Source organism: Panthera pardus, unplaced genomic scaffold (assembly GCF_024362965.1).
Source record: "Panthera pardus isolate Hobbes unplaced genomic scaffold, ASM2436296v1 HiC_scaffold_16, whole genome shotgun sequence".
Taxonomy (NCBI): Eukaryota; Metazoa; Chordata; class Mammalia; order Carnivora; family Felidae; genus Panthera; species Panthera pardus.
In genome coordinates, this window is record NW_026526721.1 from 28,960,210 (window position 1) to 28,978,061 (window position 17,852).

The 17,852-nt window shown below is 33.8% G+C and overlaps 1 protein-coding gene across 7 annotated transcripts in view; it reads left to right on the plus strand.

Annotated features, from left to right (window-relative positions):
• LIPI (lipase I) overlaps nucleotides 1-17,852 on the plus strand; it is a 70,698-nt gene that overhangs the window by 17,993 nt on the left and 34,853 nt on the right. For 4 of the 7 annotated variants that reach the window (XM_019467732.2, XM_053903186.1, XM_019467730.2 and 1 more), the window contains exons 3-7: nucleotides 5,306-5,691; nucleotides 8,138-8,246; nucleotides 10,496-10,597; nucleotides 15,516-15,605; nucleotides 16,582-16,749. In XM_019467732.2, the coding sequence (XP_019323277.2) occupies nucleotides 5,380-5,691; nucleotides 8,138-8,246; nucleotides 10,496-10,597; nucleotides 15,516-15,605; nucleotides 16,582-16,749 (781 nt within the window). In that variant the 5' untranslated portion in view covers nucleotides 5,306-5,379. The remainder of the gene's footprint in view (nucleotides 1-5,305; nucleotides 5,692-8,137; nucleotides 8,247-10,495; nucleotides 10,598-15,515; nucleotides 15,606-16,581; nucleotides 16,750-17,852) is intronic. The other 3 variants (XM_053903189.1, XM_053903187.1, XM_053903190.1) reach the window with 3 other exon arrangements.

Here is a 17,852-nt window from a genome sequence, read left to right on the forward strand (position 1 = left end):
CTAATGGAATTGAAGTGGTATCTCATTATGGTTTTGATTTGCATTTCTCTAATGATTAGTGAGATTGAGCATTTTTTCATGTGCTTATTAGCCATTTGTATATCTTATCTATATGTCCATTCAAATCTTTTGCCAGTTTTTTAATTGGTTGTTTGTTGTTATTGAATTATGGGAGTTCTTTATGTATTCTGAATATAAATCCCTTATCAGATATATGATTGTTAAACATTTTGTCCCATTCCCTGGATTGCCTTTTCACTCTGTTTATAATGTCCTTCAATGCACAAAAGTTTTTAATTTTGATGAAGTACATTTCATCCTTTTTTCTTTTATTGTCTGTGCTGTTTTTGGTAATTCTCAAAAAGTAATTTTGAGACCCAAAGTCTTGAGGTTTTCTCTTGTATTTTCTTCTAAGAGTTTTATGGTTTTAGTTCTATTATGTCCTTCTTTATCTCTTGTAAGAATTTTTAACTTAGAGTCTATTTTCTCTGGTAGAAGTATAGATGTCCCAATCTCTGTTCTTTTCTTATCCCAAACTTTATTGAGGAATAATTGACAAATATAATTGTGTATATTTAAATTTTACAATGTGATGATTTGATACACATATACATTGTGGAATGATTACCAAGATCAAGATAATTAATACATCCATCACCTCTCAAAATTAACACTTTTTCTGTGCATGATGAGAATGCTTAAGATTCACTCTCAGCAACTTTCAAGTATGCAATATTATATTATTACATAATCAAATATACAGTATCGTATTATTAACTATAGTCACCTGATGCACACTAGATCCTAAGAACTTATTTATCTTGTTACTGGAAGTTACTGTACCTCCACATTTACCAGTCCCAAGCCTCTGGTAACCACCATTTTATTATCTGTTAATATGAAATTTTTTTTTGTTTTTTGTTTTTGTTTTTAGATTCCATTTATAGTTGATATTATACAGCATTTATTTTTCTCTGTCTGGCTTATTTCTCTTAGCATAATGCCCTCTAGTTTTATCTACTGTTCCAAATGACAGGATTTACTTTTTTATGGTTGAATAAATTCTATTATGTATATATACTACATTTTTAAAATCCATTCATTCACTTAAGGAAATTTAGGTTGTTTCCATGTCTTGATTATTGTGAATAATGCTGCAGTGAACATGAGTGTGGAGATATCTCTTCATATCCCTGCTCTCTTTCAGTTACTTTTTGCATTGAATATCTTGTTTGCATCCTAACACTTTCAACCTATGAATGTCTTTAAAGTGAGTCTCTTGTAGACAGCATACACTTGGATGTTGTTGTTTTTTATCCACTCTTTCAATCTATTTCTTTTTATTAAGCGGTTTAATCCATTTACATTTAAAGTTATTACTGATAGGAAGCACTTATTTTTTTCCATTTTCTTATTTGTTTTTTATATGTCTTAGAGCTCATTTTTGTCTTTAATTTCCTCCATTACTGTCTAGTATTTAATTTTTTTTTTAGTGACACATTATGATTCCCTTCTCATTTTCTTTTGTATATGTTCTATAGATTATTTTCTTTTTGGTTATCATAGGGATTACTTGTAACATCCTAAAGTTATGACAATCTATTTTAAATTGATACTAAGTTAACTTCAAAAAAATAAAGACTTCAATAAAAAACTTAACTTTTACATAAACAACTACTCCTTTATAGCTCTGCTTTCCTCATTTCAGTTGTTGATGGCACAAATTTTGTATTTATATTGCATACCATTAACATAGATTTATAATTGTATTTATGCATTTGCCTTTTATATTCTGTAGAAAATAAAAAGAGTTATAAATCAAAATTTAAAAATACTATTTTTTGTATTTGTTTATACATTTGCCCTTTCCAGAGCTCTTTATGTTTTCATATGACTTTAAGTTATTGTATAATGCCATTTCATTTCAACTTGAAGGCTCCCATTGTTATTTCATGTAGAGCCAAGTCTATGGTAGTGAATTCCCTCAGCTTTTGTTTGTCTAGGGATGTCTTAACTTAGCTCTCATTTTTTTAAGGGCAGTTTTGCTGGATATAGAATTCTAGGTTGAAAGTTTTTCTCTTTCATCACTTTAAATATATATCATCTCACTGCCTTCTGGGCTACAAAGTTTCTGCTGAGAAATATGACAGTATTATTGGGAATTCTGATAAGTTTTAGATATATAGAACTTTATTTTTCTATTCCTAACATCTACCATAATTCAGTTCAATGTTTTTTTTTAGGAGTTCTACTGTATACTAGTGTAACGTTTTATTATCTTTTAAAGACATTTGTTTTTATTTTCTGTACCTGATATTAATATTACCAGTGAAATAAATTATATCATGTCACAGTAAAGCCAAACACCATGGAACAGAACAAAACCCCAGGCCCTCAGTAGCATTTGGCTTAAAGCAGCATTAGTCATACTTGTGGAGTCAGGTGGGGATTTTGTGGTTAGGTAGCACTGCTCTTCTGTTGGGTTCACTTGCATGTTTTGCTTTTGACTGGCTGTCAGTCACCTGGGGTGACCAGCTGGGAACTTGATGAGCTGGGCTCTTCTACACCTCTTTCTCTTCTTCTAACAGGCCAGACCAGTGATATTCTCATGGTGATGGCCAAAGTAGGAGAGGCCAACCCCGCAATGTATAAGCCCATTTTAAGTTTCTGCTTGTATTGTATATACCAAGATCCTATTTTCCATGGCAAGGAAAGGGGGATGAATTGGAGCCACCCTTATAATCTAGTATACCAAACAGCTTTCCTTTTATTTTGTGTAGAATATACCTTCCCATTTATTTAAAATTTCTGTGTACTTCTTTTAAATAACTTATAGCTAAGTGTCATTTTTTTAATGAAAACTGAAGATTCTTTGTTTTTGAATAGGCAATCTTTATACAGTTACATAAGTATGTATATATCATATATTTTTTTCTCTAGTATAATTGTATTATTTTTTTTCATGGATTTAACTTTCTATATTTCTCTTTTTCATTTTTTCTTATATATATATACATTGCTGTACTTCTATGTTTTTAGTGTGTACAAAGTTACATGTACTGTTTTACATAGTACAGGGTTTAACATTTCAGGTTTCAATATCTTTTTAAAGCCACATTTAACTATATGTTAAAAATAACTGACATCTTTTGAATCCCCCAGTTAAAGAATTTTATCCACACCTACTTTTTTGATACTACTTTTAACTGAAATTCCCATCTTATTAGTATATTGACTTGTCTTAATATTTAAATATTCTTATCAAGCATTCAAATAAGAATGCCTTTTGATATTGCATTTGTTTTACCCAGTTTTTAATATTTACACTTATATTGGTGTCTAACCTATTTCTATGCTCACTTTCAATCTTTTTATACTGTGAGTTTCTGTGGATCTGGTCTTCATTAAATATAGCACTTATTTAACAATGATGATGTCGGGAACTGTACTGTGTCATTTGTGAGTGGTGCACTTAAGGGAGGATATAAAATTCTTAGGCCACAAACTTTTCCACTTATAACCTTCATTCATTACACTTTTATCTGTCTAATGTATTGCTTCGGAAGGCAAATCTGAAGTCATCAAGACTTCGTTCCTCTATTTTTAACATGGATTTTCTGCCTTGATGTTTTTAGGATATTTTTCTCTTTCATCAAAACCCAAACCAGTTTCTAGGAAGTCTCTTGATGAGTCTAATTAACTGATTTCCTCTAGATTGTGTTGAGTCTTTCAGTTTGCACACCCTGGTGTGCAATTATTTCCTTAGTTATTGTAACTGCTACCCTCTCCCTTTCCAGTTATTTCCCATTCCAGTAAAACGATGATTTTTAACTTGAATCATCATTTCCTGTCCCCAATCTTTGTTTCTCCTCCTAATTGAAATCTTTATTCCTTTTTTATATGATTAAATGACTATTTTCTTGGGATAAATTTTTAGAAGTAGAATTATTGACATGAAGTATATTAATGATTTTGTGAATTTTTGATATATACTGGCAAATTGTTTCCCAAATCTTTTAACAAGTAAAACCTCCAGAAACAGTACAATCATATGCTCTCATAAAAAAAAAAAATTGAGGGGTGCCTGGGTGGCTCAGTAAGTTGATCAGACTCTTGATTTCAGCTCAGGTCATAGATCCCAGGGTCCTGATATCAGCCCCCTGTTGGGCTCCACGCTGAGTGTGAAGCAGCTTAAGATTCTCTCTCTCTCCCTCTGCCCCTTTCTCCCACTCACATGCTCTCTCTCTTTTTAGAAATAAAAACAAATGGGATTACATGCTTACTTTGAAAGAAATTACAATTCTGAGAACCTATGGAAAAGAAAATTAAAAAAGCAGCCATTGTTTCACTGCCTAGCTATGATTCTTGCTATTGATTTGGCTTAGATATTTTATTTTCTTCCCTACTTCCTTGTAGGATAGATGGATGGATAGATAGGTAGGTAGGTACATAAGATAGATAGATAGGCAGACATATAGGATGCATGCATTGATAAAAATACTATAAGATGACAGGGTGCCTGGGTGGCTAAGTTGGTTAAGTGTCTGACTCTTGATTTTAACTCAGATCATGATCTCATGGTTTGTGTGTTCAAGCCCAACATCAGGCTCTGTGCTGACAGTATGGGCCCTGCTTAAGATTCTCTCTGTTTCTTTTTCTCTCTATGTCTCTGTTCCACTTGTCCTCTTGTCCCCTCAAAATGAATAAATAAACTTAAAAAAAGTAGAAAATACTAAATGATGATATTTAAGTTGTTTTAAATTTTTGTACAATTATGCATAAACCTGTTATTAATGTCTTATATTTAATACAAATTGTTTATTTCATTAATATAAATCCTAGAAGGAAAGTGAGGAAGAATACATATTTTTAAGATTATGAATGTGTACCACATAATTTCAATTTTAAAAGGAAAGGATGTTATACCAATTTATACTCTTAGCATTCATTTATATAATTATGTGTCAAATTTACCTTCACAAGTATTAAGTATTAATATGATTTTCTTCATTTTCTTTAATTTGATAGGAAGAAACTTATACCATATTGTTTTGATTTTTTATTTGATCGCTAATTAGATAAAATATATTTTTGAATGATTATTATTCACATGTAAGTATTCTTCTGCAGAATTTCTTTTAAAGCTCACAATCAATTTATGTACTTTTACTGGTGTGAATAATACTTTCGTTACTAACAATATTAATGATTTTAGTCACAACATTGCTGTTTTGTACAGATAAATAAGAATTGTATCAAATACTATCCCAGTACTCAGCTTGACTGAATTTTTTTTCAATTTCAGAGAATAAAAGACCATGCCTTGAATTCTCTCAGCTAAACATATTGCATTCCATCAAAGACTTGTTTTCTCCCCAAATGGACATTGTTTTGATGATGTATACAAGAAACAACCCTTCCTGTGCTGAGCCACTGTTTGAGCAGAATAACTCACTTAATGTTAATTTCAACACAAGCAAGAAAACAGTCTGGATTATTCATGGATACAGACCAATGGGCTCCACTCCTAAATGGCTTCAGAACTTTCTAAAGGTTTTGTTGAATCACGAGGATCTGAATGTAATTGTAGTAGACTGGAACCGGGGTGCTACAACTTTTATTTACAACAGAGCAGTTAAAAACATCAGAAAAGTTGCTGCTACTTTGGGTACATACATTCAGATTCTTTTGGTAAGAATTTTATATATTAACGTATGTTATACAATATACAGTGTTTTATGCAATACCACAGAGTGGTAGTAAGATAAATACTTTTTTTTTCTATAAGCATTAAGAATTATTGCTTTTATATGCTACCATTTACAGCCATCTTTTCTTTGTGGAAATGGATAAATGCCATACGTAGATGTGTACTGTCTTATTTTTAGAAGAAATGTCTTAAAGACTTAGTTATTACATTTTGTCTTAAAAATCTTTTAAGATTTTTGGGGGCACCTGGTGGCTCAGTCAGTTAAGTGACTCTTAGTTTCAGCTCAGGTCATTATTTCACTGTTTGTGGCTTCAAGCCCCACATTGGTCTCTGTGCTGGCAGTGCAGAGCCTGCTTAAGATTCTGTCTTTCCCTCTCTCTCTGCCCGTCCCCTGCTCACATGCGTGCATGCCTGCACGTGCTCTCTCTTTCAAAATAAATAAATAAACTTAAAACAATCTTTTAAGATTTTTATCCTTTTGTAACTTTACCTATACTGACTTGAGGTTAAGGTAGTGATTCTCTGTGCACCAAGGAGATAAACTATATAATCATTAAGTTCTTTTCTAAGGTATGGCTAATATGTTTATAGTTAATTGAGTGTGAATTGGTAAAAGTGAGGGAAAAACATCTTAAAAATTTGCATACTTCTGCCAATCTTCGAGACCAGTCTTAATACTATTTAGATTTGTCCAGCATTTAGGTCCAGGGTTGGGATGAGTCTAACAAATTGAGGCTAATTTGGGCTTATCAGGAATTTACATCTACATTGACTATGTCAACCCATATGGCGATCAGTGTCTATTCTAGAGAGAGATGTGGTGGTGATGAGCGCTTGAGAGAAAGAAAGGTAATTTCTGGGGCATTCATGGGCTTGAAATCTGTTTTGAGTTGTGCTCAACTCAACTTGCTCAGTTGTGCTTTAAGAGACTCTCTTAAAACTAAGCAAGCATAACTGATCCAAGAAGCAGTTACATATAATGGTTAGGAGTCAGACTGGAGGAGTTCAAAGATCAAATCAATCTGTTATCCTCTGTGTGACTCTGACCAATTGTTTAATCTCTCTGCCTCATTTATTTATCTATATATTTCAGATAATCAAACTTTATGACAATATTTTATATAAGTATAAAATGACATTAATTCTTAGCCAGGACCTGGCATAAAATAATCTGAGTAAAAATCAGGATCAGTATAATTTATACATCCCCAAGTTTGGACAAAACCAAACCATCTCTCTATAGAGAGACAGAGGAGGTAATTGATTCACCTGTTCTTATCACCTGTAAACTACATAACTGATTTTTGCTTATAGAAGTGGTCTTTTCTCTAATAAACATGTACTTCAAAGTGTTGGAAATATGATTATTAAATATAGAAATTTAGAAAGAGGCTTTATATTAAGGAAAAAAAATGAAAAGATTAATAACACTAAAGTTGACAACAATACCCCTTCAGGTTTCTGGGCATTGCTCTGAGAAATTTGAAGAAAATTAACCTGTGGCTGGAAAGCCTGGGTCTAGTTTCTCATTGGCAGTAAATGTTCCACATCTTTCTCCAAGCCATCAAATGTGTCACTCTGCTGAATGGACCATAACCTGCTTTCTGAGAGTGTGGTGGGAGAAACTTTCCCTCCTTGTTAGCTCCCTAGTGGCCCTCCAGGGCTAAGACTCTAAGAAGTGCTCAAAACTTGGGCTTGGAAGATCAGATTCCATCACTCTCCAGCTTGTGGATTTGGGAAATCACTTAAAATCCATGAGTCTCATTTTATCATCTCTGAAATGAGAATGATAATTCACACTGTTCCAGTCTTCCTAGGGATTTTGACACAATATGATCAGATAAAACAAGGAGGCAGATTAGTATATATTTTGGAGTTAAATAGGCCTGGACTTGAAGTCCATCTTTTTCCCTTACAGTAATAAGTATATTTGGCTTTGGGCAACTCATTATCAAACTATTCATTCAACACTTAATATGTGCTCTTAATAACTTTGGGCAATAGGATAAAAATAAATAACTCGTAGGACTAGTGTGAATATGAGATTTACAAAACACTTATTCAAGTTAATGTGAATATGATAGTTATAAAACACTTATTCAAGTTAAGTACCTGTTAATGTCTATTACTATTATTACAAAATTATTTATTAATTAATGTATTATTTTGCATATACTATTTTAGATAATAGATAACAAAGGTTTTTAAAAGCTTAATGTTATTACTAAAAATATATTGAGAAAAATCAGATATCTTATGGAAAAATTTGAACAACAATATGTTGTTTTGAAATTATAAAATCCCATTCTCTATCTCCCAGAAATGTATTAAACCAGAAAAAAAATAGTGAATACTATCATATTGATGCACAAGGCATAATTTGTGATTTCTGAAATGAAAATCATAACACTTCTTTTTCAATTGCAGAACCATGGAGCGACTCTTGATAATTTTCATTTCATAGGTATGAGCTTAGGGGCTCATGTTAGTGGATTTGTTGGAAAGATATTTCAAGGTCAACTTGGAAGAATAACAGGTAAAATATTTTTGATAAAATTAGTGTTTTAGCATAATTTTAACCATGAGAAATTACTTTATTTACAAGTTAACAGGCACAATAGTTAAACAGTAAAAATGATGCACATTTTTTTCTATATTATATTCAATGCTCGCCTTTGTTTTAGTTAGATTCTAAAGTCTTCTTTCTTGTTTAGTTCTAAGCAGTGTTGAAGTGCTCATATAGAAGTGGGAGGAAGATCAATTTCTGCAGCTCCATGTGAATTTTAAGAACCTATTATTGTAATAATCCAGAGAAAAGCTTGACTCATTAAATATAAAACTTTTTTTCTTTTTTTATATTAAATATAATTTATTGTCAAATGGGTTTCCATACAACACCCAGTGCTCATCCCAACAGGTGCCCTCCTCAATGCCCACCACCCACTTTCCCCTCTCTTCCACCCCCCATCAACCCTCAGTTTGTTCTTAGTATTTAAGAGTCTCTTATGGTTTGCCTCCTTCCCTCTGTAACTCTTTTTTTATAAAACTTTTTTCATGTATTAACTAAATATATACCCATGTATTTAATTTTCATTAACATATTTCAGTTCTTTTAAAAATTTTACTTGAACATCAGAAGAGAGAATCAGGAGTTGACAACCAGGCTTGAGGGAGTCTAGATCCTGATTCCTCTCATATTTTCCTTCACAGAGTTCCTGTATGCAGAAAGTTTAGTAGCCAAATAATGCTGACGTGGATTTTCATGCTTCCTTTTGGGAATGGTGGTGATTTTAGAACCAGAAAGTTAGTATCCTTCCCCAACCAATTTAGCTTAAAAAAAAAAGGTTTATTATTTGAGAGAGAGAGAGAGAGAGAGAGAGAAAGCATGAGAAGAAGGGCAGAGAGAAAGGGAGACTGAGAATCCCAAGCAGGTTCCACACTGTCAGTGTGGAACCCAAACCATGACCTGAGCTGAAATCAAGAGTCAGACACCTAGGTGCCCTATAGTCAGGTTACTCAAGTGCCCTATAGTTGTTTTTTTAAAACAATTATTGAGATATGTGTCTGTAGAAGATTTATAATGATTTTGAGTGTTAATAAAAGTAATAGAGTATTAAGTGAAGCAAAGGGGGAGGGGAGAGGTGAATAAATTGCATAAGTAAGAGCTTTACAAACTTTAAGTATACCTTTCTTACTTTGATCAGTTTTAGTAATATCCCTGTTATACAGATACGAAAACAGGTTAACTGAATGAATGTAGGAAGGTCAAAAAGTTCTTAACAGCTAAGCCAGGATTTATGCAAAGCTTTCTAGCAACCAAAGCCTATTTCTCTTTCAACCATCACAGTAATCCTACTTTATGTTAAAGTGTGTTTATTCACACATTAGTCCAGTTTGAATGGCTCCACATGTCAAGCAATCATCAGGGTTTAAAATTCCAGCAAGTGTAGTAGTTCTACATCAGAATTATTTATGAAAAGAGAAGTTTCTGCCTCATTCAATCAAGTGGGCTAAATACACTAGGGAAAATAGAAGGGTTTGGGATGAGCAACATTATATTTTAGTTTAAAAAATCTCTTTTTTGAGATGAGTGTATCTCCCATTGCACAGATGTTCTCAAGGTGTTGAATTTTACCTCTTTGCCCCTTTTTGACAGTTGCCAGTAGGTCATGAGCCTAGAATTTCTATGTAGAATTTCACATGCACCAGAAATAATATCTATATTCCATGGAACTTTTAATACATTTTTCTCTTCTTGTGTGTATATGGGAAGCTTTTGGTGGAAAATAAATGATAACATAATAATAATTATGTTTTATACCCCACCACAAATTGTATTTGGCACTTAAAATTCATTTTAGAACTGCAGATAGATCTGGGATGAACTAGTAAGGCATGAAGTTCAAGATAGGACCAGGCTATTACTCATTCCCCTTCCCCTCCAGGAAAAGTAGTAGTTACTTATTAACTATAAAAATACTACCAGTTTATCTCTAAGTACTTCTTAAATAAAAATGCTAAAAAAAAACCCTACAATATTTTGTTGAGGCATTTCTAGTGTGGCTTAACACTAGATTGTTGGTAAACTCGGAAGATTGGTATAAATTATTCAGATAATGAAGATATTTGCTATTCATCCAATTTCATTTATATTTAGATTAGTTTTTAGACAAGTTTAAAGCTGTATAGACTTATGTTTATAATATAATAATGCAAACATATGATCTAATAAACACTATAGTAGAAGTTGCTTAATTGATTGATAGTTTCTTTCTTGAATTTCAGGTCTTGACCCAGCTGGGCCAAAGTTCTCTGGACAGCCATGTGATCTCAGATTAGATTACACTGATGCAAAGTTTGTGGATGTCATCCATTCTGATATCAATGGTAACAATGTAGGATTTATTGCTTAATTACTTGAAAATGAAAAGGAGATGTAGACATTGGGATGCGGAGAACATAAAAGGAGGAAGATTAGTGGATAAAGTGATGATGAGTCTGTAATTATAAAATGATTATGTTTCCCACAAGTGGTATTTCTTGGAGTTAGTGATATCCTATGGTGTTAACATGGCACTTTTTGCCTTCAGTTTACCTCCTTCAGGTTTCAAGACCTGTCCTATCATCCTAAAAAGCGGAAATTTGATTAAAAAATACTTCATCTTGTTCATGCTATTGACAATTTTGATTTGATCACAAATTCTCCCATGCTTAATGTTCCTGATGTATTTAGGTTACCATTCTCCGCTCATTTTCTTGCTGTGATATCTATCAACTAGAAATGAAAACAGCATTTCAGGCACAGGTAAAGAATACCTTCCCCTAAGGTAGAGAAATAATTTCTCTATTGTTTTTAATTATCTTCCTGAAAATGTCAAATATGCTATTGATAGTTTGGTCCAGAATGCTTTGGACAGGCACTTTCAAGGAATAAGTTAGATGGCCCTAAGCCCTTTTCTGATTTGGAATTGATGATACTAATATTTATTGAGCACTTCCTATATACTTCAGGCAGTGTTTTAAATGTTTTATGTGAATTAATTATGGCATTCTCCTAAGTTCCCATGAGATAAGTAAATGTCATCTCTTTTTTACTTATGGGGAAGCTAGAGTCAAAGTCACAAGGCCAGTAAGCGGCAGAGCCGCTTTCAAATTTCAAAATTTCAATTTTTTGAAATTTCAAATTTCAAAATTTCAAAAAATTTGAAATCTTTTGATTCCAGAGCCTGCCTTCACCAGTTTCTTGCTCTGATTAGCTGATAATTTACATGTGTTGTCACTGTGGGCATGGGGAGGTTATGGTGCTACCATGGAGAAAGGAGGAAGTGATGCAAAGACTATTCTGATTCTCCTATTTCCTCAGGTTACTTTTCTCTTTGGTCCAGGTAATTTATTTGCTCCCATAGTCCTCTAAATTGTCTTCATGGTGATCCATACCAGTGCCTTTGCAAGAGATACAAATGCTATAAATGCCATAGATGACAATTTCTCAATATCAATGCCTGGACTAACTCTATATGGGTACAGTTTTGCTTCTAAAGTGGAATCTGAGTTCACCTATATCTCACAGGGAGTCAGTGCCTAAGGTTCACAGTTCTAGTGTGATACCTCAACCTCTCAAGTCTTCCTTATCTCTAGCTCTTATATCAGCTTAGCATTCCCACACATGATACACCTACTGCCCAATTGCTCTGCAGTTCTTTGTCTGAGCTCTTCTTTCTGAAATCCCAACTTCAGCTCTGCCTATGGCCTTGGAATTAGCTCTTCCTACTTTTTATTTTATTTTTATTTTTTGGATTTTCCTAATAAACTGTTTTGTATTGTCTTTCATTCTCAACATCTTTTGATGACCCAACCTATCAGATCTAACTTACCACTAAATGCCACATTGTTTTGGCACCTTTGGTTGATCTTTTCATGACCATCACAAATGAGGGACACAGAATTTTGATGCTGCATATCCACCTGTCTCAAGGAATTTCTGAATGAGATATTTGGGGTCAGTACATATCTGACAGATTAATTCTTCCTTGAATACTATTCAGAGTGCATCTTTTACTTACCAATAGGTTTTGTCCTTATTCAGTTGTATATGTTAAAAAATCTATGTCGCCTTCCAAAATTGTGAATTAGGTAATTTGGGCTAATATTCCTGCTGGGATATCAGGGAAAACTTACCAGTCCAACATCTAGAAAAATTCTAGAAGTGAACTGGCGATTTGGAGTCACTTTTCTCATAGTAGGTTCTCTGATGCAGAGGTATCAGAAATATTTTTGAAACCCATACATGAAGCTTGTAAAACATCTCATTTTTATCTTCTTTCCATGAAATGAAGGAAATATAGAATGCTTAAATTTTATATATCACTCTCCATGTTAATATATTCTTTGAGAGAAAAAATAGAACAAAGAGAGAAGACACAATATCAATAATAAACAGGAGATAGTGTTACGGATGCTACAGGTATTAAAATGACTGTATTATGATATAATGAACAATATTATGCAGAAATGAAAATATATGATTATATGGTATGATATATAAAATAGAAAAATTTTATGAAGAAGAAAAAGCATTTACCAAACTAACAAATTAAGAGAGAAAATTTGGTTCTATAATTATTAATGAAATAGAAACTGTAATTTAAAAATCCCAGGGTGCCTGGGTGGCTCAGTCAGTTAAGCATCTGACTTCGGCTCAGGTCACGATCTCGTAGTTCATGAGTTAGAGCCCCACATCAGGTTCTGTGCTGACAGCTCAGAACCTGGAGCCTGCTTCAGATTGTGTGTCTCCCTCTCTCTCTGCCCCTCCCCCATTCACACTCTGTCTCTCTCTCTCTGTGTCTCACAAAAAATAAATAAATGTTTAAAAAAAAATTAAAAAGTAAAAAAAATGTAGGAAACTGTTTACAACCTTTTTAAAAAGCCTTCATAAATTTAATGTCAAAACTTGAGACAGACATTACAGAAAAGAAAATTTGTGGACATTTTCTATTATAACCATGGATACAAAAATTCTACATAAAACATCACACTAGTAAACCAATTCAGCAACATATAAAAATGGATAATGAATCATACCCAATTTGGATTATTATAAGAAAGCAAGTTTATAATAAAAGCATACATAAAAGGATACATGAATATGGGTCAATTTTTATATGGGAAAATATAAATTGTAATGTTTTGGGAGGCATCCTTAGAAGCTAAAGATTAGCAAAAAAATTATTTTATTAAAAGGTAGTTATTATTATTGTAGGAAAAGGAGAAGCTGGTGATTAGATAAGAACACTGTAGGGGTTTCCAGGTGCTATATGTTGACATTGGTGTGGTAGCTAATTGACTATTTCCCTGATAGTAATTAATCCATAGCTTTATGTTTTCTTCATATATGTATTATAAACTATAATAAAAAGAAAATTTAAAAAGCCATATATGCTTTTCCTATACTTCCTCAAATGAAGGAAATGAATGACCTAAATGACCAAACTGCTCATCTTCCTCCATCTGATAAAGGGAAAATGACATCAAGGGCTGTTTGTTAAGTTAATATAAATGTCTTTTGCTTCTCTTTGATCCCTGAGGAGTCTTCTTGGCTTGATTCTACTTTAGTAGAAGATTGGAGAAAATGATGGCTCCAACCTGGAACCCCTATTCTTGGAACTCCATGTTGAGTTCAGACATAAGGAAATTAAAGGTCTCCAAAATCATTGGCCTTTTTGTTTTTTGGGGCCATATTTAGGAAATTGCAGGCAGTTGATGGAATATAAAGAGGCTATCAAACCCTCACCACTGTTACAGTCAAATCACACTTATGCTTCCCAATTCTAAGGAGTTCCAATGAATTCACCCAAATTGTTCTTTGCTGGGGTGCCTAGGTGGCTCTGTTGGTTAAGCATCCGACTTCGGCTCAGGGCATGATCTTGTGGTTCATGAGCTCTGTGTGGACAGCTAAAACCCTGGAGCCTGCTTAGGGAGCCTGCTTCAGATTTGGTGTCTCCCTGTCTCTCTCTGTCCCTCCCCCACTCACATCGTCTGTCTGTCTCTGTCTCTGTCTCTCTCAGAAATAAATAAACATTAAAAGAAGGAAAAAAAAAAAAAGAAAAAAAAATGTTCTTTGCCTTTCCTTACACATTGAATCCCCTCCCTGATATTGCACATGCCCAGTGTTTATGCTCTGGTAATAAATACCTCACTAATGGTTATCTTGTTCTGTTACATACCAGAACTAAATCATGTTGCTGCATCTTAATCTTGACTGTCAGCCGCAAGTATTTACTTTGTTATATAAATCTATTGCCGATCACTTTTAAGAGTTTATTATGTTGTAGGAAATTTGTAGTCCCTAAGCCAAAGCCCAGCAGGCTTACTTGGCAGCAAGATTTTCATTTCTAATCATAGTCCTGAGTATTCTGAACTTGTTACCCTCTTTCATTCCTATGACTTCCCCAAGTTATAGATCCCATATTGGTAATCATGGACTCAGAATTTGTAATTCTCCAGTGCCTTGAGGATCTACAGATATACAAAAGCCCTTAAATCATAGCTACAGGTTTATGTCACTCTGGCCCAGTTTGTTCCAGCTGAAGCAGCATCTTTAGATTTTTCCAGTTAGTGAATCTAGTACCAAGTCTTAGGCCTTATTATCCAGGGTACAAGCAAATCATCACACTGGCTTAAAAGGTCCTGTATGACTTGGCTTCATTCTTTCCAGTGCTCCCTCATCCACGTTGTACTCCAGCTAGCCTGGCTTCTTTGAATACTTTAGGTACGCTCACATAGTTTTCTGCTGGGCTCACTGTCTTACATCTTTCACATTTTGTGTGACTCTACCTCCTCAATGGGAATTTCCCTAACCAAACTGTTTGAAAGAGCAACCTGCCACCCTCACTAGGCACTAACTGTACTCTTGTTCTACTTGTGTTTTCTCTACAGCCCTTATTATTATCTGGCATACTATATTCTTACTTGTTTATTAGGTCTTTCTCTCACTAAAATTTAATTTCCACCAAAAAAAAAAGGATTTTTTCTCTCTTTTTCTTTTTTACTTGCATATTCATAGCACAAAGAACTGTGATGGGCATAGTAAATCGGTGACTGATAAATATGTTAAATTAATGACATAATTTTCATGAGGAGTTAATTTGAGGCATTAAAATGCGTCTTTTTAAAAATAGCATGTATTTTATTTTCAATTCAAACTGTAGGAGTCACTTTCAATGGAATTTATAGGAGATGCTATTTGTACAAGTGTTGCTGACCTGATTATGTTCACTTTGTGATTCTCGAGTGCTTTTCTTCTCAGGTTTAGGCATTAATGAACCTTTGGGACATATAGATTTTTATGCAAATGGAGGAAAAAAGCAACCTGGCTGTCCTAAATCCATTTTTGCAGGTATACCAATAATATTTTTGAATGAATTACAGATGATTCAAAATGATGAAAGAAAATCAGTTTACTTTTTTCCCTCTTAATCTATGGGCAAGATTTTGATCACTGTTGCTCATGATTAATGAGAGTCATTGGTGAAAAATGGTTTAATTGGATTTTTATTGGTTCATAAAGTTGACCAGTAGATATACCATTTGGTCATGATGAAACCTATTACATTAGTTTCAACAGTTGTATTTCATTATTTTAAACATTAGGAGAAGTTCTGAGTTATTGAAGAAGCAATCTGGGCAAAGTATCACATAACATGAGTTTGGTTCCAGGACTTAATCTTTACCATCACTGTAGTATTGTACAAACACAGATTCATAATCTCTTGCACTTGGTTGTTACATAAATAGCCAAACAGCTGCTCCAGGTGTGGAGTTTGGCTCAGTTCAGAGCCATAGGAAGCATCTACAGTGACACCTGGTCAAGTAACATATGGCCAAAGCCCACTGTAGCTAGAGAAGTTTGATCAAAGGTTATAAGGATATGAGAAGTTGAGGAAAGAAAGGTACATAATGAAGTTCTAATGTTACCTGGTTTCATAATCATCTCTGACATTAAATAGAAATATTAGGGGTGAGGGATTAGAAGAGAACCATGTGTACATAGCCATTAAGTGTTGTGGCACTGTGCTTGTAGTGTGTCAGATTATTGAAATTAAACACGTTTTTCCCCTGTGGTAATTATTACTTTAGAAAAATGTCTTTTAAATCTCCTGTAAAAGCATACTGAATTTACATTTTCAATGGTACTACCTCTAGCTGCTTGAGTTAAAACGGCACAATGTGGTCAGGCAACATTTCAATATTCACAAGTGCATGGTATTGAGTAGAACTTAACCTTTAATTTTTTCTCTAATTTGCTTGAACTTGGTTTAATACATCTGCAGTTCTTTTGCTTGTTTTTTGTTTTTTGTTTTTTAACACTTAAGGCGTTGCATTTATTAAATGCAGTCACCAGAGAGCCGTTTACTTGTTCATGGCATCTTTGGAAACAACCTGCAATTTTATTTCATTTCCTTGTCCTTCACACAAAGATTTCCATGCTGGTTCATGTGTGGACTGTGACAACTTCAAGGAAAAATCATGTCCTAGGCTAGGTAAGTGAGATTGGTATGTTGACTATAAGATTTTGTGGAAAATGAATAACATAATTGTTAGTATTTTTTGCTGGAAGCTTTTTATTTACTTACGAACGTGTTAGCATTTTATGGAAAAGTTGCCTGTGGAACAACCAGACACAAGAGTTTATTTCCTACTAAGTATTTTATAAGGTATTTAGTGAGAGAAGTTTAATCAACTGCCTTTCTATGCTCAGTGTAGTATACAGATCTGGTGGTCTCATGAGGATCTTTGTTCTTGCTTTGCAGAGGACTCTCACTATTTATCATCCATGTATATTTCCATTAAAGAAAGAGACTGCTTTCTTTCTTCTTTCTTTCTTTCTTTCTTTCTTTCTTTCTTTCTTTCTTTGAGAGTTGTGCATTCTTAGTGGCATTGAGGGTTTTTATTTTTATGGAAAGCTTTAGGAGCAAGTGGAGAGGTATAAACCATTGTTAGCTTTTCATTTGCTATTAGCAAGTAGACATGAATCATACATGGTTCACACCTTCCAAATTGATAAAACTTGGCAAGAGCGGTTAAGTATTCCAACTTTCGATAACTACAGCCTGCTGGTGGGAAATTATAGAGAAAAATGAATCCACATAAAAATAGAACGTAAGAGCTGGAAAGAATCTCAGAGGTTGTTTGTTCAGGATTTTCCAAAGACATTACCAACCCCCAGGCATGTTATGAGCATGTAAACATCTGATCAGTGTCATGATCAGGATCTGCCAGAAATGTTTCCAGAGCCAAAGGGGCTCTATTAAATGGGAAGCAATTACAAAGGCTGAATTAAAAAGCTTCCTGCAGTTTTCTTCAGCAGGAGGTTTATACTAACATGCATAGAGAATTGCTAGGAGAGACAGGCAATATGCAGGCTTTGTCAGACTTATTTTCTTGTAGACCTCTTCTGTCCAGAAAACATCCTGTGGGATTCCTTTTCTTCAGACCTCATGTTGGGGATTGCTTTTCTGGTTTCATTGCTCTTCCATATAAATGAGAAAATTGTGACCCGGTGTGAGCATAAGTATTATGTAAGGACACAAGTGAGAGCTAGAGTTAAAATCCTTAATTCTCAATTCAGTGTTCTTTCTACCTT